At 49.8% G+C, this 22,315-nt stretch overlaps 1 protein-coding gene across 8 annotated transcripts in view; it reads right to left on the minus strand.

Annotated features, from left to right (window-relative positions):
- Nucleotides 1–302: 302 nt before the first annotated feature.
- OSBP2 (oxysterol binding protein 2) overlaps nt 303–22,315 on the minus strand; it is a 191,020-nt gene continuing 169,007 nt past the window's right edge. For all 8 annotated transcript variants that reach the window (XM_053206344.1, XM_053206343.1, XM_053206347.1 and 5 more), the window contains 11 exons: nt 19,450–19,642; nt 18,704–18,821; nt 16,404–16,455; nt 16,005–16,151; nt 14,664–14,909; nt 11,790–11,910; nt 11,401–11,504; nt 11,233–11,328; nt 10,966–11,150; nt 1,641–1,867; nt 303–1,417 (listed from right to left, as the gene is read on the minus strand). In XM_053206344.1, coding sequence (XP_053062319.1) covers nt 1,275–1,417; nt 1,641–1,867; nt 10,966–11,150; nt 11,233–11,328; nt 11,401–11,504; nt 11,790–11,910; nt 14,664–14,909; nt 16,005–16,151; nt 16,404–16,455; nt 18,704–18,821; nt 19,450–19,642 — 1,632 coding nt within the window. In that variant the 3' untranslated portion in view covers nt 303–1,274. The remainder of the gene's footprint in view (nt 1,418–1,640; nt 1,868–10,965; nt 11,151–11,232; nt 11,329–11,400; nt 11,505–11,789; nt 11,911–14,663; nt 14,910–16,004; nt 16,152–16,403; nt 16,456–18,703; nt 18,822–19,449; nt 19,643–22,315) is intronic.

The raw sequence follows: 22,315 nt of genomic DNA on the forward strand, positions 1-22,315 counted from the left end.
TGTTTTCACTTTTTTTATTTTTTTATTTTATAAAAACAAACGCAGTCCTGGAATATACAGAAAAAACCCTGTGATGAATTTTCAGGACCAAACTGAAGTGGGAGGGTTTGGAATGCGGGTTCTGAGGGGCTGGATAATGGCCACTGTGGCCCAGTACCCCCCTACCATTGGCAGGAGCCCTTGGAAGGGGGTCCGAGGAGAGGGTAGGACACAGCTGACAGGAGAGCCAAACTCAGACAGGGGTGCCCTGTCTTCATCATTTTTTAACTTCCAACATACCATAGAAATTTAAGCAAAATAGCTATTTTTTATATATTTATATATCATATATATATAAATCAGGCAAATAAAGAGTTCAGGGGATGCGGAGATGGGCACCCCAGAGGTGCCTGAGGCTGAGGCAGGACACTGGGCCTCTGGTGCCTGGGGGCACCAGCCCAGGCTGAGCCAAGTGTTTGTTATTGCTGATTTGGGGCCTGGTTCTGGGGTGGGGAGCACCTGCAGGCCCTGCCCCCAGCCCTTCCTGACCTCTCTGGGGCTGGGGAGCAGCCCCTGCATGGCCAAAGCTAGGCAAGGGGCTGTTACCCCCAAATCTATCTGGGGACCCTTGGGCATCCCCTCCCCCACAGTGGGTGCTGCTGTAGCTCTGGAGACAACTGACTTGTGCTCTCCTGGGCCAGGTGGCCCTTCCAGTTCCCATCTCTCTGGAGTCCTGTGCTCCTGGTGACCCTGCTATGTTGAGCTACAAAATGCTCCCTGCTCAAAGGGGTCTAGCTTCCTGATGTCTTAAAAAGAAGGGGCTCTTGCCAGGACACATTTGTGGCAAGAAAGCACACTTAGAAAGTGGTCTGCTAAGTGCTGTACTAAAAATATTTACTAAACGTCTTGGCTAGAAAGAAAATGGAGATCGTTTTTCTAAAAAAGTCAAAAGTGGCTCCCCAGTGGGGGACAGTGCCTCCCTTAGTGGGGCTGGTGACTGGGGCAGCCCAGGGCCCGGGCCAGCCTGCCTGAGTTGTGGTAACTGGGAGCTGGGGTCCCAGTGGGACCCAAGTCCAAAATGATGGGGCTTGGGTGACCCACGGCACCTGGGGGCTGGAGAGAATGCAGATTAGCACTTGCTCCTTCCAAGGTGGAAGCCCCAAAAAAGTGTTAAAAAAAAAAAAAGGAAAGGGAAAAGGTGTAAGGGGGAGGGCCACTGAGTACTAAATTGAGTGTATTAAAGAAAAGGTGGACCAGGCTGTACAGGCGCCTGTATTTGCAGGAGGGGATGGAGCTCAGAAGATGTTGGGACACATGTGCCAGTCCTGCCTCTCCTTGGCCTCCCAGTAGCCGCCCTTGTACATGCAGGCCGTCTCCCCGGTCAGTGGGTCCAGCCTCTTCTCGAACCACAGCGGCACGTACACATCGGCTTCTTTCTCTGCTGGGCAGGCACAGTGGGCGTGCGGGTGGGCGGTGGTGTACTCCCAGGCTCTCTCCCACCCTTCCCCCCACGCCATTCCCCCCGCCCCTAGGACCCTGCTGCCTTCCACCCTGTCCCTGCGGTACCCCTTCCCTCCCTCCCCCACCCCATCCCTTTCTTGTGGGAACCCGCTCCCCATACCCAGGGTACCTTCTCTCACCGCCTCCCCGCCCAGCCTCACCTTCCTCCGTGCCACAGCCCCGTGAGCAGGCCTCCAGCCGCCGGCGCCGCGACACGCGCTGCTTCTCCTCCAGCCGCTGCTTCTCCGTGTTGGCCTCGTCCCAGTGCCCCTTCTCCATCAGCCGCTGGTCTGGCCGCAGGCGGCTGTCCGTGGGCGCCACGCCCTCCTCGTGCTCGTTGAGGGTCAGGGCCAGCTCCGAGAAGTAGTACATGTTCTCCGCGTTCTCCCTGCGGCGGCACGGCATGGCTGTGTGAGGGCTCCGCACGGCCTCCCCCACCCCGCTGCCCCCAGGGTCCCCGTGTCCACCACCACGAGGAGGTGTCTTTCCTCCTCACACCTTGTGTACTGGCTCCACCGACCCGCATCAGTTTTGCTACCTTCTGCTTCTCTGGGCATTTGCCTATTTCTATCAGTTTTTCAAGTAGATCAGCGTGACGTTGTTTCACCATCCCCTCATTTACTACTGCTTTAATATCTGTGACATGGCGACGTCCTCTTTTGCATTTGTGATGTGGGTTATACATGCCTTCCCTCCATTCCAAACAGTCATGGCAGAGGTTTGTCCGTTCCCTTCCTTCATTGGTTGAAGATGAAACTGTTGATTCTATTTTAGGTTTTTCTGCTTCACTGAGTTTGCTTTTATCCTCTCCTGCTTTGTTGGGGTTTATTTTGCTGTTCTTTTTCTAACTTCATGAGATCGTTGCTTATTAGCTCATGATTTTTCAGCTGTTCTTTTCGAGTATACACATTTTAGGTTACGCATTGCATTCCAAGCACTGCATTAGATGAATCTCACGGTTTTTGTATGTATTACTTTATCATGCAGTTATATTTTCTAGTATCTAATATCAGTGTATGTTCTTTGATTTGTGGATTAGTTTGGAAGCATATTTCTTGAATTTATAAACATCTGGGGTTTTTTTTTAGTCATCTTTATTTTTAGTATAATTGCCATGGAGTCAGACAGTATGCCCTATAATCTCAGTTCTTTAAAATTTGCTGAAAGGCCCAGTAAATGGCCAGTTTTTTGCAGATGCTCCAGGTGTGCCTGAAAAGAATGTGTTTCCTGCAGTTGTTCAGTGTGTTCTACAACTGTCCAGTACATTCTATGGTTCAAACTCTTTTCATTTTTTTTTTTATTTCTAGCCATTACTAAGAGAGGTATATTAAAATGTCATCTCTTGTAGTTAATCCATTGTAAATCAATCCATTTCTCCTTATAGTTCTACCAGCTTTTGCTGTAAATATTTTGAGGCTCTGTTTTTAGGTACAGGATACATTCAAACTTAAAACTCATCTTCCTAGTGAATTGAACCTTTATCATTATGTCCCTTACCTCTCGTCTTACCTTTTGTTTTAAAATCTGTTTTTGTGACATTAATCTAGCTACAGTAGCTTTTGTTTGTTGTATCTATGGACATCTCTTTTTGTATTCTGTTATTCCAGTCTTTCTTTAATTTCTTACTTAGATGTATCTCTTGTAAATCACATATATTTGGATTTTTAAAACTTATCTGAAATCTTACACTTATAATGGGAGTACTTAATGTAATTACTGATATGTTGGATTTAAATGTGTCTTATTTCGTTGTGTTTTTTTTTGTTGTTGTTGTTGTTCTCCTTTTTTGGACCTCAAGAGCACAGCTTTGGATTAAACATGATCCTTGCTACATGACACCCTCTTTTTATTGGTCCTTGCATGGTCTGCTTGTATTAATGCAACTCTGCCACCAGAAAACCCTCTAGACAAAAGGTATAATCCTGACAAAACCTACATATAATCATATGGAAAACTCATCAATCCATCTCCTTCTCAGGTAGCCATCCACAAGACTCCTGGGTTCATCAGTCCCTTGCCTACCATTTAATGTAATTTTATTGCATCTTTCAATAGTCTTAATTGGGCATGTATGTGTGTACGTGTGTGTTCATTTACATATACGTACATACATACTTGTTATTAACTGTATAAAAAGAATTCCATGATATATGTAACCTTGTGGAACTTTTTTCCCCTTAATATTACATTGCTAAAATTTATATTGTTGCATGTTTCTGTTGTTTGTTAATTTCAACTACTGTGTAATATTCCCTCCTGTGACTAATACCCCCGTTATTCATTCAATAAATCTGGGTTGTTTAAAGTTTTTGCTTTGGAGTAATCTTATGCATGTTTCCTATTGTACATTTGCAGGAATTTCTCTTGTGTATATACCTAGAAGTGGAATTGCTGGGCTATAGAGTCTGTGATGTTCTTCTTTAGGAGGTTAGGCCAACCTGCTTTCCAACATGGTGGCACCAATTCACATTCCCACTAGTGATGCATAAGAGATATTGTGGATCTGTATCATCTTCAACACTTGATACTGTCAGATTTCTTCTTTTTCTTTTTCTTTCTAATTAAATGAAGGTAAAATGGTCTCACTGTGGTTTTGATTTGAATTTCCCTAATTACCAACGATGTTGATAACCAGTCCTATGATGACTGGTCATACGTGTTTCTTCTCAAGTGAAATTCTTGCTTGTGACTCGCACTTTTTCAGCTGGATGTTTTTGTCTTATTCATGGGTTAGGTGTTCTTGATTTTTTTAATTATTGTTTTTAATTGTGGTCAAATACTCTTTATGTATCTCCATACTGATCTTTTGTTGGGTGTTAAGTATTATGATTCTCTTCTGCAAGTTTATATATTCACTTAAAAAAAATTTTTTTTAATGTTTATTTATTTTTGAGAGAGAGACAGACTGTGAGTGGGAGAGAGGCAAAGAGAGAGGGAGACACAGAATCTGAAGCAGGCTCCAGGCTCTGAGCTGTCAGAACAGAGCCTGACGCAGGGCTTGAACTCATGAGTTGTGAGATCATGGCCTGAGCTGAAGTCAGGATGCCTGACTGAGCCACCCAGCGCCCCATATATATTCACTTTCTTTAGACTGTCTTTTAACAAGCAAAGTTTCTTTTTTTTTAATTATTTATTTTATTATTTATTTTTTAAAAATTTATATCCAAGTTAGTTAGCATATAGTGCAATGATTTCAGGAGTAGAATCCTGGGATTCATCCCCTACATATAACATCCAGTGCTCACCCCAGCAAGTGTCTTCCTTAATGCCTCTTGCCCATTTAGCCCATCCCCCCACCAACAACCCCTCCAGCAACCCTCAGTTTGTTCTCTGTATTTAAGAGTCTCTTATGGTTTGTCCCCCTCCCTGTTTTTATATTATTTTTGCTTCCCTTCCCTTATGTTTGTCTATTTTGTATCTTAAATTCCACATATGAGTGAAGTCATATGATATTTGTCTTTCTCTGACTAATTTCACTTAGCATAATACACTTTAGTTCCATCCACGTTGTTGAAGCAAAATTTAATGAAAAAAATATTTTAATATAGTTGAATGCATAAGTACTGTTCTGTGTCTTAAGATGTATTTCCTTACGGTCTAAAAGATATTCATCTATATTTTCCCTTAGAGTTTAACCTCTTGCTTAACAGCAAGTTAAGCTTAATACTTTTTGTAAGACCTTTGCCTTGAGTCAATTTCTGTTACAATGTAAGGGAGAGATTCAGTTAATCTTTTTACATAAGGGTAACCATCTCCCCAACCTCCTTCAGTGAACAGTGCCATCTTTCCACACGATGCCATGTTACTTTTGTTATACACCAAAGATACATACATCCATGGGTCCGTTTCCAAGCTCACTGTTCTATTCCAGTTTCAAAGTAAGTCTTGATGTCTAGTAGGGCTAGTCCTTATTTCTCTGTTGTTCTTGTTTAGAAATGTTCTGGCCCTTTATTCTTAAGTATAAATTTAAAAATGATAATATCAAGCAGTGAAAATCACCATTGCAATTTTGTTTGATCTACTCTTTAGATACTGATGTCTTTGTAATACTAAGTCTTTCTGTTTATGAACACTGTATCTTTACCCATTGATTTAGCTCTTTTTTGATATCTCAGTAAAGTTTTATAATTTTCCCTATAGAGATCTTGAATATAAGATTCATTACAAGGTCCTTGATGTTCTCTGATATAATTATCTTCTCTTTTTTAAAAAAATTTTTTAATGTTTATTTTTGAGAGAGAGAGAGAGAGAGAGCACAAGCAAGGGAGGGGAAGAGAGAGAGAGGGAGACACAGAATCCGAAGCAGGCTCCAGGCTCTGAGCTGTCATTACAGAGCCTGACACGGGGCTCGAACTCACAAACTGTGAGATCATGACCCAAGCTGAAGTTGGATACCCAACCAACTGAGCCACCCAGGTGCCCCTATAATTGTCTTCTCTTAAATTGTATTTTCTAGTTGTTTTCTTTTAGTGTATAGAAATGCAATTGACTTTTGCATATTAACCTTATACTAAGATACCTAAAATGCTTTTTCTGAATCTACGGAGATTGGTTTTTTTTTGTTTTTTGTTTTTTGTTTTTTTGAGAGAGAGAGAGAGAGAGAATGAGAATGAGCCCAGGGAGGGGCAGAGGAAGAGGGATAGAGAATATATATTTTTTTAATTTTATTTTTCAATGTTTATTTTTGAGAAAGAGAAACACAAAGTGTGAGTGGGGGAGGGGCAGAGAGAGAGGGAGACAGAATCTGAAGCAGGCTCTAGGCTCTGAGCTGTCAGAACAGAGCCTGACATAAAGCACGAACTCATGAACCACTAGATCATGACCTGCCAAAGTCAGACACTTAACCATCTGAGCCACCCAGGCGCCCAAAGAGAGAGAGAGAATCTTAAGCAGGCTCCACACTCAGTGTGGAGGCCGATGTGGGGGTTGATCTCATGACTGTGAGATCATGACCTGAGCCAAAATCAAGAGTCGGACATCTGACCAACTGAGCCACACAGGCGCCCCCTTTTAAAATAAAAAAAACATTTTTTTTCTTAATGAGATTTGTTAATGTGATGAATTAATTTATAGATTTTCTAATATAAAATCATCCTTGCATGCCTAGGATTAACTCAACAGGACTGATTGTTTTCTTTTTTATACACTGTTGGATTGGATTTTTTTGATGTCTTGTTTTGGAATTTTGCTGATATATTCATGAGTGAAATAGGGCAGAACTTTAATTTTCTTACTACTCTTCTTGCTTAGTTCAACATCAGTGTTATCCTGGCCTCACAGTATAAGAAAGGGGGAACATTTCTTCTTTTCCTTTGATCTGGAAGATTTTTATACAATACTAGGATAATATATTTCTGGAAAACTTGGTAGAATTCACCTCCAGAATTATCTGGGCTTTGTGTTTTCCTTGTGGGGATTTTTAAATTACTGCTTCAGTTTCTTTAATTATTATAGGACTACTCATGGCTTTTTATTTCTTCTAGACTCAGTTCTTATTTTTCTAATTTGTGCTTCTGAATTTTAATGATCTCTTTGTACTTTATATGTCTTATTAAAGCCTTTTTTAATATTTATTTCTAGGAGCACCTGGGTGGCTCAGTAGGTTAAGTATCCGATTTCAACTCAAGTCATGATTGCACGGTTCATGAGTTTGAGCTCTGCATCAGGCTCTAGCACTGCGGAGCCCACTTCAGATCCTCTCTCCCCCTCTCTCTCTGCCCCTCCCCTGCTCATGTTCTCTTTCTCAAAAATAAATAAACATTAAAAAATAATATTTATTTCTATACTCTCTCTTCATCAGTCTTGCCAGTAGTTTTCTGTCAGTTTTTTTCCCCCCAAAGAATCAAATTTTGGCTTTTTAAACTCTATTTTATTTTTTTCTATTTCATTAATCTCTGCTCTTATTTAAAAAAAAATTTAATGTTTATTTTTGAGAGAGAGAGAGAGAGACAGAGTGTGAACAGGGGAGGGTGAGAGAGACAGGGAGACACAGAATCTGAAGCAGGCTTCAGGCTCTGAGTTGTCAGCACAGAGCCCGACGTGGGGCTCGAACTCGAGAACCGTGAGATCATGACCTGAGCTGAAGTCAGATGCTTAACTGACTGAGCCACCCAGGCACCCCTCTGCTCTTATTTTTAAAGTCTGTTTTCTTCTTTCTTTGGTTTTGTATGTTGAACTTTCTTTAATTTCTTCAATTAGAAACTCAGAAAAGAAAGTCTCAAAATTAATGCACTTACGTGCCTATTTAAGGCAATCCATTTCCTTTGCGGCGTTGCCTTTGTTACATCCAGCCAGTTTTGATATCTCTTCATTCTCAATTATAGGTATTTTAGAATTCCCATTCTAATGTATTATTTTACCCATGCATTATTTAGCAGCGTAACAAGTTTTTCCAAACATGTGGAGACTTTTTCCAAACACTGTGGGGCTTTTTGTCACCTTGTTCATAACTTCTGACTTACCGTCTTATCATAGATGTGGTCTGTACACTACCTATGATTTTGAGTCTTTCTTTAGGGTTCAGTACATGATTGACTTTTGCCTACACTCCATGTCTACTAGGGTAAAAAGTATGTTCTCTGATTGTTGCACCTGCAAGTATGTTGGCATCCTGTGTTGTTTTGATTTCCTGCAGACCCTTGTTGGCTCCCCCACTGCCGACCGATCAACAAATGAGAGGGGTGTATTGAAATCTCTCTGTCTCCCACCACAGTGATGGATTTATCAATTTCTCCCTTTACTATCAATTCATGCTTGTATATTTTTGAAGCTGTTTCATTGCCCGCATAATGGAACTCTTAGATCTTCTTGAAGAACTCAGACTTTTATCATGCAGCAACTCTTCCATCCCTAAGAATGTCTTTTTCTTATTAAAGTCTATTTTGTCTGATTTGAAGATAATTATTGTAGCTTTTTTGGTGAGTGTTTCCATGATATGTCAATCTTTTACTTTCAACCTTTGCACATTTTTGTCTTTGACATCTCTTAGAAGATGCATGTATCTGGATTTTAAAAATCCACTCAATCAGTATTTTGCTTTTTGACTGGTGAGTGTCATCTATTTATATTTGTTATGCTTGGGCCTATTCCCATTGTGTTGATATACTGTTCTTATTTGTACTTTTTCTTTTTAGTCTTTTCTTACTATTTGAAACATCTTATATTTGTCTCTTCCTTCCAATAAGAACTCAGCATTCCTTCATATCCCTCAGCCTCCTTTTCAACTCTCCTCAAACCCTGTCATGTCAACATTATCTACATCTTAAGTTCTGGATTATTATGGGAATATTTTCTCTTTTTCTTTGGTCTTAGTAATTGTTTAAAAAAAAAACCACAGCTTTTACTTCATGTGTCTGTTGCGGCAACGTCTGGACTTTTTTCTCCCCCTTTTAAAGTACTATGTCTAATACCTTTTTTATTGTGCGTTTTGTGTGGCAAACCTTCTGAGGCTGTTTGCTTGATGACTTTTTTTTTATGTCGTCATATTTAAATGATAGCTTGGTTGGTTAAAAATCCTAACCTTTTAATTTTTTCATCTTCATTACCTTGAAAATATTACTCCAAATATTGGTTATTGAAAGATCTGATGTCAGGGCTCCCAGGTGCTCAGCTGGAGAGCAGGGTCTAACTATTTCTCCTTTCCATTTTTCTTTCATTCTTTTCCTTCTGGGATTCCAATTAGACGTTATTTTAGTGGTTATTGTAGGAATTACACATGTAGGAAGTACTTCACATGTGTACTTCACAGAAAGTAATACATGTCTGACTTCAGCTCAGGTCATGATCTCACAGTTTGTGGGTTTGAGTCCCAAGTCGAGCTATGTGCTGACAGCTCAGAGCCTGGAGCCTGTTTTGGATTCTGTGTCTCTCTCTCTCCGCCCTTCCCCTGCTCATGCTCTGTCTCTCTCAAAAAATAATAAAAACATTTTTTTAAAGAAAGATCTGATGTCAATCTGATTCTTCATCCTTGACTGCAATCTTCTTGTACTCCTCTCTGGGAGCTATGAGAATTTTCTCCTTGGTATTCTTAAATTTCACTATAGTGTGGTCGAGGTGAAAGTTTTTCTTTCTCTCTTCTCTCTGAAACTCTACTAACTCTGCAACCCAAGGTCTCCCATCTCTTTGTTTTTATTCTGGGAAATTTATCTCCACTATTTAACTATTTCTCTCTCCTTTCCATTTTTCTTTCATTCTTTTCCTTCTGGATTCCAAGTAAACATTATTTTAGTGGTTATTGTAGGAATTACAATATGCGTGCTTCACACAGCCAAAAGTTCATGTGCATCTTGCCCTCCTTGGGTAACAGAAAGGCCTTTGAGAAGTTTCCCGCTTCCTACTTATGCGATCACACAGTTGTATTTTTTTTGTTTAGATTCTAAACCCCACAAGACATCGCTGTTCTTATTTACTGTTGACTTAGGTTCACATAGTTTTTGTTCTTCATTCATACATCTCAGATCTTCCCTCGGGGATCACTTTCCTTCTGCAGGAGGCATATCCTTTAATACAGGCCTGCTGGTGGCGAAAGGAGTTTCAGTCATAGTCTGAAAGTGCCTATTTCAGTTTCATTTTGTAAAGGTGTTCTTGCTGGGTGTAGGATTCTAGGCTGGCGGGGAGTCTTCCTGCACGTGGAAGATGTTGTTTGACTGTCTTCAAGCTTCCACTATTGCTGAGGAGGACAGAGCTGTCTGTCTGTCCCTCAGAAAGTAATACATGTCTTCTTCAAATCTGGCTGCTTAATATTTCCTCTTTGATTTAGTGTCAACAGTTCCACTGTGTGGATTTGGTGTGGAAAATTCTCTGATGTTTGCTCTTCAGATATGGTCCCTTTCCTTCCAGACTCTAACTAGAAGGATGTTAGACCCTGCTCTCCAATGTGACAGGCACACAGCTGCCCTGGGGATCTTCCTGACACTCTGCACTCTTACGGGCTCCTGGGCTGCTGGTGATGCTGCTCCAGGGACTCACTCCGGGTCACGAGGTGGTAAGCTTTCTCCGTTAGCTTCTTGTCTTTGCCAGGCTTTGTCTGTCTGCAGTGTTTATTTCTTCTGACCTGGGTTCAGTTGATGGATTCTGTTAAGCTTTCCCAATGGAGTTCTCAAATTCAGTTACTTAATTTTTCCTTTGTAGAGTTTCTGTTTTGTGCTCTTTGGAATCTGCTGTACCACTTTTTATAGTTTTCTATTTCTTGTACTTATTTTCACATTTGGTTTTCATTCCTTGGAGTGTGGGGACTCTCTGCTTATCAGTCTGCTTAAGGTCTCTGCATAGGACTCGCTACCACCCGAGACTGTCACGCTTACTTACAGTTGGGTGTCTGGCTCCCACCCTGGGATGCCAGGCACACAACAAGGTCTCTGCCTCCATGCGGACAGAATCTTCCCAACCCCAGGGCCCGCCGCTCACTTCTTGTCTGGCCGAGCAGGGTCCCCTGCCTCCGTCTCCCCCTCCCCCTGTGCTCTTCGCCAGCCCTGCAGCCCCACTCACGGCAGCGGGTACTTCTTCCACAGCAGCTTGGCTGGCAGTGTCTGGTACACTGTCTTCTGCTTCCCATCCGAGCCAGGGCTGCTGGGGCTGCTTTGCACGATCTTGGCGCACTCCATCTGTTCATCCCACGAACCTGACAGCACGTAGTGGGCTTTGCCTTGGCTGTCACTCACCACTCCTGTTACCTGTGGACATTGGCACTTTGGCATAGGCCTGCACTTCCCCCCGCTCCAGACCCCTGGGACCCTGAGGGGTAGCCTTGCTTACCTTCCGGGCGACCTCTTTGGAGAAGTAGCTGTAGGGCAAGAACTTCAGCTGGCACCGGTCCTTGGTCTTATGGTTCACAATCTCGATATCCCCTGTCTGGTGAGTGACGGTAGTGGTCAGCGGCCCAACTCCGGGCCACACACCCCCTCCCTGAGGGCACCCCCTGACCTGGTCGATCCAGAGCTTGCCCACGATGATGTTATGCACAGTCGAGGTGCTCTTCCTCCACACGTAGTGATTCCCACTGGCCTGGAATTCTAAGTGGATGGCACCTGGAGGCCAGATACAGGGTCAGAGGTCAGGGCTTGTCATGCTAGGCCCCAGCCAGCCTGCCTGCCCACAGTCCCAGGGTCCTGACAAGTGGAAGCAGTATTCATGTAGACTGGGGACAGGACATAGGCCAGGGAGGCATCCAGGAAGCTTGGGGAGGTGGGGAGCAGACTTGCAGAGAGACTAATGTCACTCCTAGAGGCCCGAGATGACTTCTGGGTTGGCAAAACCCTCCCCCTTATCCAGAATGTCTTTCTGTCCTGGGAGAGCACAGGGCTCTAGCTCACCTAGCGGCATGATGGAGAGGTATTTTCCCCGGAACTTGCTGGAGATGGTGATCTCCTGCCAGAGGCTCCAGCCATGCTTGGAGAACACGTAGTGGGCGGCTGATGGTGGGTGGTGGCTCACCTGAGACCAGACCCACAGGACATGAGTGTCTGCTGACATGGGCCCAGGCCTGCCCCCCAACCAGCCGGCAGGGACAGCCTGCCCTGTGCTTGGCAGGAACGGCTCCATGGCCCTGGGAGCAGGCCTGGCTGCTCCTCTACGGGCCACAAACCCATAGCAGCCGCTGGGAAGGATGGTGCTCTGAGTGAAAGAGCAAGGGTGTGGCAGTGGGACCAGCTTGGGTGGCTGTCCTGGCCTTGCTGTGGTCAAGAGAAGAGGGCTGAGGCATCTCTACGCTGGACTCGGGCTATGAAATGGGGTGATGACAAAGCCTGGCCTCAAGGACGCACCTGTGACAGGCTGTGCCGAGGGCTAGGAAGTGAAGTATGATGCTCTCCCGAAGGCTTCTGTGCCCACTTTCTAGTTAGCCTCCCCACTTGCCTGCAAAGGGGAGCCTCTACCAGTGTGCCATGTTATACAGGAGGCCTAGGCTGGGGAAGCCATTTCAGCTGAGGGGCAGAGTTGGACCCAGCCTCCCTCCTGGCCAGCATGCTCCGTCATGGGAGTCCATGTCCGTGTCCTGCCCCGGGCCTGGAGGGCAGTGCAGCCAGCTGTGCATACCCACATGGGGCCCCCAGAACCTCCACCTTCCTCTCACAGACACCAGGGTGCCCCTGATGGCTGTCCCACCTGCCAGGACACCCCCATCAACTTCCCCTTGTTTATTTTTCCTCATTTCTGTGGTTCCTTTGGTCGCAGGCTGCTTGGGCTCAGCCTCTCCCAGGCTTCTCATTTCCTAGGGCACTTTGTCACTGTATCATGGCCTCAGGCTCCTGCCTCGCAGCCTGGCTGCCCGCTGGACACCTCCACTCAGGTGGCTGTTTGGACTGACCAGAGCTCCTGACATGCCCGCCTGCATCTCTCATTGTCTCCTGTCACTGTAAGTGGCACTCACTTCGTTTCTAGTCTCAGAAGCACAGGCCAAACCTGCCAACCACTCCTTGTCGCCTATAGTCAGGGCCCCACATGCCCTAAAACCTACCCCACTGGCAAACTCAGGGACGTGACCCCCAAGGGGCTGGCCCTGGAACTCTGTGTCATGGCTTCCTGCAGGCCAATGATAGAGTCTTTTTTTTTTTAATGTTTATTTTTGAGAGAGAGAGAGAGAGAGAGAGAGAGAGAATTAGCAGGGGAGGGGCAGAGAGAGAGGGAGACACAATCTGAAGCAGGCTCCAGGCTCTGAGCTGTCAGCACAGAGCCCGACGTGGGACTTGAACTCATGAACTGCGAGATCATGACCTGAGCCAAAGTTGGGGGCTTAACCAACTGAGCCACCCAGGCACCCCACAATGATCTAGTCTTAACAGCTGCTCACACCAAATTCTCTGGAGTCCTCCCTGGCCCTCTTTCTTGTGTTCCTCCTCTAATTCTTGTGTTCCTCTCTCTAATGCATCTAGAATCCATCCCTCCCCCTCACCAGGCCACAGTGGGTGGCACAAAGCCTCTTCGGGCTTCACTCTCTGCTGTACCCAGGGGGACCCCATAAAACAAGTCAGGTGTCATGATTCCTCCACCTGCCACATGGAGTGGAAGCAGAGACCTCTGGCTGCCCCCCTGCTTCCTCTCTGACCTGTGTGCCTTTCTCCCTCTGTGCCTCAGCTGGCTTTCTAAAGGAGCCAGAACCATCTGATGTACACAGTCCTATCCTTCCCTCCCCCCTCATGAGAACAGGTGCCCCATCTGCTCACTTCCCAGCAGCCTATATAGCACCTGGTACACTGTGGGCACTTCGTCAACTCTACTGAGTGAAGAAATGTGTTCACTTAGTAGTTCAGGCCAAGAACGCTGGGGTCATTCTTGCTGCCTTCCCTTGCCTCCCTCGCTCCCATGCCCTGTCTCCCCACATCCAAAGCATGAGCCAGTCTCCAGCTCTACTTTCTAAGCATGCCTGTGCTCTGCCCTCCCGCTTCCCCCTGGTGTGGCCACCACAACCGCCTCCTGTAGGGCTACACTGCAGCCAGAATGCGCATTTTAAACTAGCCACCAGACCGTAATCCCAGAACAGTGCTTGGCACACCACTAACATTCAGCAGCCCAAGCAGGAAGCTCTATTTTGGGTGCCTTTACACAGCACTTGCCTGGGTCCTCCCAGCACCAGGGAGGGACCAAGAGAACCACCCCTCTTCAGACAAGGGTGCCAAAGGCTGAGGTGCTACTGCTGAGGCTCCCAGACCGCAGGGCCCGGTTTTGGCTCTGCTCTGTGGGGAGAATACACATCTCTGCGGGGAAGGCTTGGAGAAGGGATGGAAACGAGCTGACCTCTGTCCCCCCCACCCCCACCACGCCCAGGACAGGACCCCTGCGCCCCAGAAGCTCGTCACACCCCAGACCTGCACCGTCCCTGACCAGGGGCCCCACAGGGTTCAGGCTTCTCTCTGCCTGCCACCTTCCCCACTCTAGCCCACCGGGACTCCCTAAGAGCACCCTCGCACATTGTCCCTCGACGGCTGCCACATGGCTCCTGGCTGGGAGGGGGAACATCCTCTTTCCAGCACACCAGCCCTGACTCTGTCCTTACCAAGGTGTCTCTGGGAGGCCTGTTGGGATGGCACGTTCCTGGACCTGCCCCTGTTGCAGGAGGCCCGCCTTCTGCCTGGACCTTGGTTTGGCCCCGTGGGCACCGGCATGTTGGGGTCAGAAGCCGGTCCCATTCGTCTCGCCCTGCCCCCCAGGCCTGGCAGGAGCAGCTCGGGTGGAGTGTGAGTGGGCCTCACCTGCTCGCAGAGGGAGCGCAGGCCCATATCATCGAGGCGGTCCAGCTCAAAGGTCTCCCCCAGCATGGGGTTGAAGGGCTTGGCGATGCGGTGCACCGTGGTGGAGTAGGAGGACACGGAGAAGGCGGCCACCAGGCACATCTGCTCCACCGAGCTGGTGCAGTGCACCGCCTTGTCCAGCAGGTGGTGGTACTCCAGGTCCTCTGTCAGCCGCTGGAGCATAGACAGGGGCTCATTAAAGTTGACCTGCGGGCGGGCGGGCGGGCGGTCAGGCCACTGCTTCCGGCACAGACCTGGGGTGGGCACAGCACCCTTGCCTTCCTCAGATGTTCGCAGACTGCTGCTCAGATGGCACCTTCACAGTGAGGTTCCTCTGATGACCCTGTCTACAGCAGCGGCTCCATGCACTCACCTCCCCAGTGCCTCCTGCCTCGGTTTCCTCCACAGCCTCACCACTTTCTGACCTGCTGTACCTCGTACCCTTTCATGATGGTTACTGTCACTCTCCCGTCCTAGAATGTAAATGCCATAAAGGCCAGGGTTTCTGACTTGTTGAGCACTGAGTCATAGAATCAGGTAGTGAGTGAGTGAGTGAATGAACGAATGAACAGATTGTGGGTTTTCCCTCTTATTCTGAGCTATTATGCAAGTGTTCTGTTGAAAGCTCCTGTGGATGCCCCTGCCCTCCAACCTGGCCTCAGACATGGCAGGGTTGCTCACTCCTTGTGATGCTGGGCTGCGACCTTTGGCCAGCCATTGGGCACAGCCAGTCTTCCCTGTGTTCTCTCCTTTCATCCTCCCAAACACTGTTATGTGGGTGCTGTTATTCTCCCCACTTTGCAGATGTGGACACAGAGGCCAGAGATGTAAGGGGTTTGTCCCGGCGCACACAGTGAAACCAAGTCTGGCCCAGAACCCCCAAACTCTTCCTCCTGGAGATGCCATCACAACCCGGTGGCACGAGGATGGTGTAGGTGCCAGGGACAGATCCCAGCACAGAGGGGGGCCTACCCATCCATACACACGGCCCAATCCTGCCACCCCCTTGTCTATGAGGTCAGGACAGTCAGGACATCGTGAGGCTCTGTCAGGTGCAGAGGCACTCTGGAGGTCCCCACATCACTCCTTAGCTCCTTCCCTCAGAGCCTGAGACCTCTGCTGTTGGGGGGATTTTGGCAATGTCCTTGAACACAATTTGATAATTTGTTACATGCTCCTTGGGTATCATCAAGAAAATGACACCCAGCGCCACTTGCCCTTCACACAGGCCATTACTTTCCATCCACGCAGAGAAGAGAGCCTACCGGGACCCACTGAGGCTGCCCTGCCCCAGCCCCCTACCGGCATGGGGATCTTGGAGAGCTCCCGGCCGATGCAGTTCTTCATGATGCTCCAGAGATTAAGGCTGTAGTTGGGTTTGTCAGGGATGCGGACACGTCTCTTGACTTTGGGGGGGCCCTTGGGCACAAGTGAGGCACCATCTAGCACCTGCCAGAGAGGCAGAGTGTACCTATCAGTGGAGGCCAGCATGCCCCTTCAGCCCTCCCGCCCTGGCCCTCACTAACCCCAGTACGGTTAGAGGACGGAGCTGGCCACTGGCATATGGTTGGCAAAGGGCCAGGCTGGCTCCACCTGAAGCAGGGGGAAGGCAGCCAGGGCACCAAGCCCGCCCCAGCGGCCCTGAGCCCAAAGTGTCAGCCTGCCCTCCAGCCACCCTTGGGGTCTCTCCCTCTCACTCACATTGTCTGATGACGTCCAGTCCACTGAGCCTGTGGTTCCACCCTCAGCTTTTCTGCAGGGAACACAAAAGGGGAGGCAAGTTATTTATAAATCCTGAGGCCTCCTGGGGACATGGCCACCTTCTGTGCAGACACCTCTGGTGAGGTGCCAGGGGCAGCCACCCCAAGGCTGCTTCTCCAGTGGGGCATCTCCAGTTTTGGACATTCAGCTGGGCTGAGGGGCCCAGGGCAGCAATTTGGAGGGGCTCCCACCCACTGATGCCCTGTGGGAGCAGCTGCTCAAGCAAAGTCCCGTGAGGTCCCTGTACACAACCCCCTCCTGGAACTGGCTGACCCAGGACCCAGATGACGCTGGGGATGGCTATATCCTCTGGCAGAGCCTCCTAGGGCCCTGTGGGCACTCTCTGTCACAGACAAGACCCCACTGTGTCCTCACTCTCTCCTGGTCTGATTCCTGCACTAGACTGGGATTCCAGAAGGGCAGGACATGGATCAGATGCATCCCTGTGTCTGAGTGCTTGTGGAGGGATGGTTGGCCAGAGCAGCAGGGGGCGCTATGGCCAAGGGGCCCAGGCTCTGAGGGAGCCCCAAGGAGGGGTGACCTGGGCCAACTGGGGCAGGGGACAGGTACTTGGCAGTCAGGGCCTCAGGGAATGGGAAGGATTTATTGGTCGCTGGGGGAAGAGGAAGGGGACCAGGGGCCACCTTGGCAGAGGACCTGCCTGATGCCCAGAGTCCTCTGCCTGATGTCCAGAGTAGCTGCACCACCAGGGAAGGGGCTGGTTTGGGCCTCGGGGCCATGTTGGGAACCTCGGGAGCCAATGAAGAGTGTTGAGTACAGGGGTCACCTGCTTGCTGGTCGAGTGGCAGCAGAGGGGCCTGGGGCTGTTGGCTGAGGTGTGGCAGGTGGCTGGGATGGGGGCAGGAAGGAGGAGGCTGAGCCGAGGCCCCTGGGGACTGCAGGTATGGGAGGGGTGGGTGGGGACCTGGAGGGATCCAAGAGGGTGACATGCTAGGTTATAAAGTGAAAGGAAATTCAGAAAGGCTAAGCCAAGCTAATTTTGAGAGCAAATTTTAAAATACTACTGGAAAATGGAACGTGACTGAGTTGGAAATACAATGTTGATAGGACCAGAAACTCCGGAAGGGGTTAGAGAGATCTGAACAGCTCTTCTCCTGGAAGAAACCAGGACAGGGAGGTGGTGACACATGTTGGTCCACAGATGCAAAAAAAGGAGCAGCCAGGGGTTTTTACCAGCCTCCGTGACCCCTGGACTGGGCTTCAGGGAGTCCATCCATGGAAGGCAGCGTGGGATGTGGCAGGCAGCAGAACAGATTCGGGGAGTAAGGCTGCTAGAAAGCCTGCACTTCCTCATCCACAAGGAGCTGAGTACCCTGCCTGAGGGCAGCCTGTGAGTGAGCCCGGGAGACTCCGTGACTCTGATGTGCCCCATGGGGGAAGGTGGCAGTGAGCAGCACAGGCTGTGGTCAGTTAAGTCACCGTTCCAGGACTTGGAGCGGCAGCTCCTCCCCAGGCCATGGGGGTTGGGGGCAGACACCGGTGGGGCTCAGTGGCCTCCTCTCTGGCCCCCAATGCTGCCAGACTCACGAGCCTTCTATTGTTAGGGCCTGAAGCAATGTAATGAGAATAAAAGATCCTAATGAGGGAACTCCTAATTAGAGCAAAATCTACGTTCAAGCCCCAGGGTGCTGCCCTTTGACTCGGCCTGCCCACCCACATCTCTGCTTGTCTGGCACTAGCACGATCTGACCCATGGGCACTTCCTGAGGACCCCAGAGTCTGACAACAGCGTCCCAGTTACTACTGTGCTCTACTGGGTATTCAGAAACATCCTGAATGAGCAGGTTTTTATGAAAAAATGAAACCAAGGCTTGGAAATAGAAAATAAATGGGACTTCCTGCATCTCTGGTCTGTTCTGGAATGCTGATGTACTGGAGGGAGTGGCTGGGACTGTGTGTAGCTCCGGAGGCAAGAATGAGCAGCCACTGCCTTCTAGGCCCCGGCCCTTGGGTCACAGCCTCAACCCCCACCTCCTCCGGCTGGAACTAGATCCAGCCACTGCCTTGTTCTCCGGCTCCACTTAAAATTAAACCCTGATTCAAACTCTATTTGGGCATTCTGGATCAAAGGAAGAACAGAACAAATCTAACCAAAATATAATTTGGAGCAAGGCTTGAAAGAAAGCCCCGAGTACAGAGGGTAGGAAGAACAAGGCAGGGAAGGCTAACCCTGGGAGAGGCTCCTTCCAGGGACAGCCAGCCCTGCCTGGAGAACCCACCTGTCCTCCTTGGCCTCGGTGATCACCGTGATGAAAGATGTAGAGTCTTCCATGGCATCGAAGTACTCGGTATCTTCATCTTCCTCACTGTCCTCTCCTTTGGGAGTTAAGAGGCTTCCTAGAGACACATGTAAAACCACCGCCTCAGTCTGCAACTCTGAAAACTCAACTGCCTGAGGAAGTCCAGAGCCCAAAGGGTAACTTCCACTTTGGACCCTGCTCCTTGCCCCTGCCCCTCGCCCCCTCCCCACTCTAGTCACCTGGTCCCCATTAACCTGGCTGTGGCTGCCCTCCCTCCCCTTCCTGGAATGAGTTTCCCTCTCGGTGCTCTGGCTCAGAGGACTCCCTACTTCTGGAAGCCTCCCCTGATCTCTCAACATGCCAGTCAGTCTGTCTAGGGCCGAGCTTCCCTTTGAAGGACCCCCTTCCTGGGGTACCTGTCACCCCCAGGCCAACCCCAGGGCAGCCCTGCCACAGAGGGCCAGTTGGGCTCACTGGACTCTTCTTATGAGAACTAGAACTTAAACACAGGGAGATAATTGCCCTTTGAGGGTGGCTGTGGGACATACAAAGTCACATAGGCACATCCAAATGCGGGCATGTCAAGGGCTATGTGTATTAGTGGCCTGTGTAAGCAGAGCCGGCTGGCAGAGACAGGAGTAGGCGAAGCACCAGTTGGATGGACAGAGGCTTTGCAGCCCCGGAGCAAGGGACCTAGCCAGGCTGGGCGGCCCTCACCCACTCACCTTCGCTGAAGCTCTTGGTGGGGTTGGTGGCACGGCCGGGGGCACTGCGGAAGGCCCGTTCGAGACTATTGTGCTGCTTGGCTAGCTGCTCAATGGTCTCTTCCAGGTGGATGCGCTGTTCTTGCTCATACTGTAATGCACGCTGCCATTTCCGGCTGTGTGTCTCTGCTAGTTCCAAGAAGTCCTTGCAGGCCTTGGGAGGGAGGAGTGGCGGTGAGCACAGGGCCTGGGGCAGCGGGCCTGTCTGCCCCCACACCCTACCTGCCAGCTGCGGGTCAGCGAGGAAGGCCCTGGGGTGCTCTCACCCCTCCCCCTCCCTTAGTTGGGGTGCTCAGAAACACCTTTGCTGCCCCTTTTAGCTGCCATGGGGACATGGGGACCCTGGCTTTCTCAGAGCCAGCCCGGGGACTGGCATCTGCCCTGGCCGGCGCCCCACAGTCAGGATGCCATCTGAGAACACCAAAGCCGGGTGTGACTGGCGGATGCTGCTGCACCAGCAGCAGCTGGGGAGGCTGGGTTTCCATATGGTTGGGGCCCAAGTTCAGCTGCCACATCCTCACTGTGTGCTGGACCTGAGGTCTGTCACAACCTCTGTCCCCACTAGAGCCCAAGACCTGTGGTGCTCAGGCCAGTCCCCGCCTTTGGCACAGAAGGAAGGAAAGCCACATTCTGCTGTACTTCCTGGTTTAGAGAGGTGAAGACTTGTCTGGCAGAGGAGCTGAGACTGGACCTTTCCCCAAGGTTGCCTCCAAGTCTGTACCACATAACTCTGCCTTTAAGTGAGGTTCCCCCTTCAAACTTGTGGCCTACATTCACATCCAGATTCTTTTCAGCTTCCAAGGTTCATAGTGGTTCTACCACACTCTTATGAAGCAGGGGTTGGGCATTCTGCCCCTGTCATCCCAGCAGAGAGGAGGGCGCTGGGCTCAGCTGTCCCTGGAGGGCATTGAGGTCCGAGCCAGCAGCCTCTGGATTTGTCCCTTCTGGACTCCTTCAATGCAGTAGGAAGGGACATATATCCTCAGCCCGACCTGCGTCACTGGTCTCTGGCCACCACTCCCCAGCTCTCCCTTCCCACTCCTGTTGCACCAGCCACAGGGCTCCACACACATTACATGCTGTCTGACCCTGAGGGTTAGAGTCACGCTTTTCCGGAGGGACAGAGGTACACAGCCCCTCGTCTGTGACACAGGGACAACGTGGCACTATCTTGAGGGCAGTCGGGAGGAACCATGGAGGTCCTGTGCAGTAACTGGCCAAGTAGCACGCCACAGACACTCCCTCGGGGACACCACAGGCATCAGCACCTGCCTACCAGCTACCCAACTGCTGCTCAGACCTCTCTCACGTCTCCCCCAGGAAAGGCTCCTGTGCCAGCTCAGTCAGGTTCCCCCAGACACTCCTACTCCCACCCCCCAATCTCACGTCTGCAAATTAGCTTCTCTAGTGACTGTGCTGGTTTCTCTTGGTCCCGCAGAGCCCCCAAACTCAGCAGCGGCTCCGCACATTTGCTGGGTGAGGGAACACCCTCCTAGGGATGGGTGTCGGGGCCTCTCAGGAGAATGGGGAGGGACAGCGCCTCACCAGAGGGGGCAAGCTCCTGTGGGGAAGGGTCCCAGCCTGGGACCCAGAGGGCTGGCCGCCCAGCAGGCCCCAGCAGGCATCTCACTCCTTAAGCCCACCCCCTTGTGCCTTCCTGTCTCTCTCATCTCCCCTCCCAGCACCCATGTGGAGTGGGCTGGGCCAGGCTTCCTCCCCATACCCCCTCATCCCCACACACCATTCTAAAGATGTGACGGGGGCCCAAGGGAACCAGCAAAGTATAATGAAAAAGGCTTGTTATCAGGAGTGGGAAGGCCTGGGTTCCTGCACAAGCCACTCTGCCCCTCTGAGCCTGTGTCCTGTGATGCAGAACAGTAATATCGGATAGATCCTGTGCTCTCAGGTTCCCTGTCCAGCTTTGCCCAGGAAAATCCTTGAGGTAGGATGAGTGGGATCATCCCCAATTAACAAATGAGGAAACTGAGGCTCAGTTTCCAGCAGCTGCCCTGCAAGGCTCTGGGGAGGAGGTGTATTCAGTCCACCTCAGATTCAGGGGCTTCCCCACCCTCCCCAGAATGTTCCTGCCTGGCCATACCTAAGCCCCTGTAGCCGGCTTCTCCAGAAGGGGCAGGGATTTATACTGGCAGGTGACCTGGCACAGGGTGGGGCGGGAGTTAAATCCTTACAAATTTAACAGGCTCTGGAGACAGGAGAGGCTGCACCCAGGGCAGCCGCAGATCCGGGGCTATTTTGAGTTTGCAAATTAAGGATCTATGAGGTTCTCCCACTGGTGTGGAGCTGCATTCATGGTCTGTCATGCAATTTGGGGATGAGGCCACGCCTGACTGGCCTGTGACTTGGAGCCAAGCTTTCACCACCCAGGGTCCCACAAGGCTTCAGTCCTTGTCCTGGGTCCCTGCTCCTCCCTCACCACTGCAGGCCTCAGGCCACATGGCTACCCATTCCAAAGGCCAAAGTAGAAGGCACCGCTTTGCTGGGTCTGCACCAGTGAGTATAAGAAGTAGTGGTAGAGGGTGGGGGATGGGGTATCCCCTGGAGTCCTATGAAATGGGTGGGTAGGGACCCCCCCCCCCATTCCAAAGATGGTGAAACCGAGGCTCCGAGGTCCCACAGCAAGAGGTAGCAGACCGAGACCCAGAACCCAGGTCCTCACCCCAGAGTTCAGTCCACCCTGAGCCGTTACTCCCTTGAGACTCCTGTCCCACATCCTCCTTGTCTCCCCACAGCCCTAAGCTCAGCCACGGTGTCCAGCCAAGCTAGTCTCAGTTCCTGCCACCTGTTTGCTGATCAAGTAAGGAGTCCT

This window comes from Acinonyx jubatus, chromosome D3 (genome assembly GCF_027475565.1).
Source record: "Acinonyx jubatus isolate Ajub_Pintada_27869175 chromosome D3, VMU_Ajub_asm_v1.0, whole genome shotgun sequence".
In the NCBI taxonomy this organism is placed as follows: Eukaryota; Metazoa; Chordata; class Mammalia; order Carnivora; family Felidae; genus Acinonyx; species Acinonyx jubatus.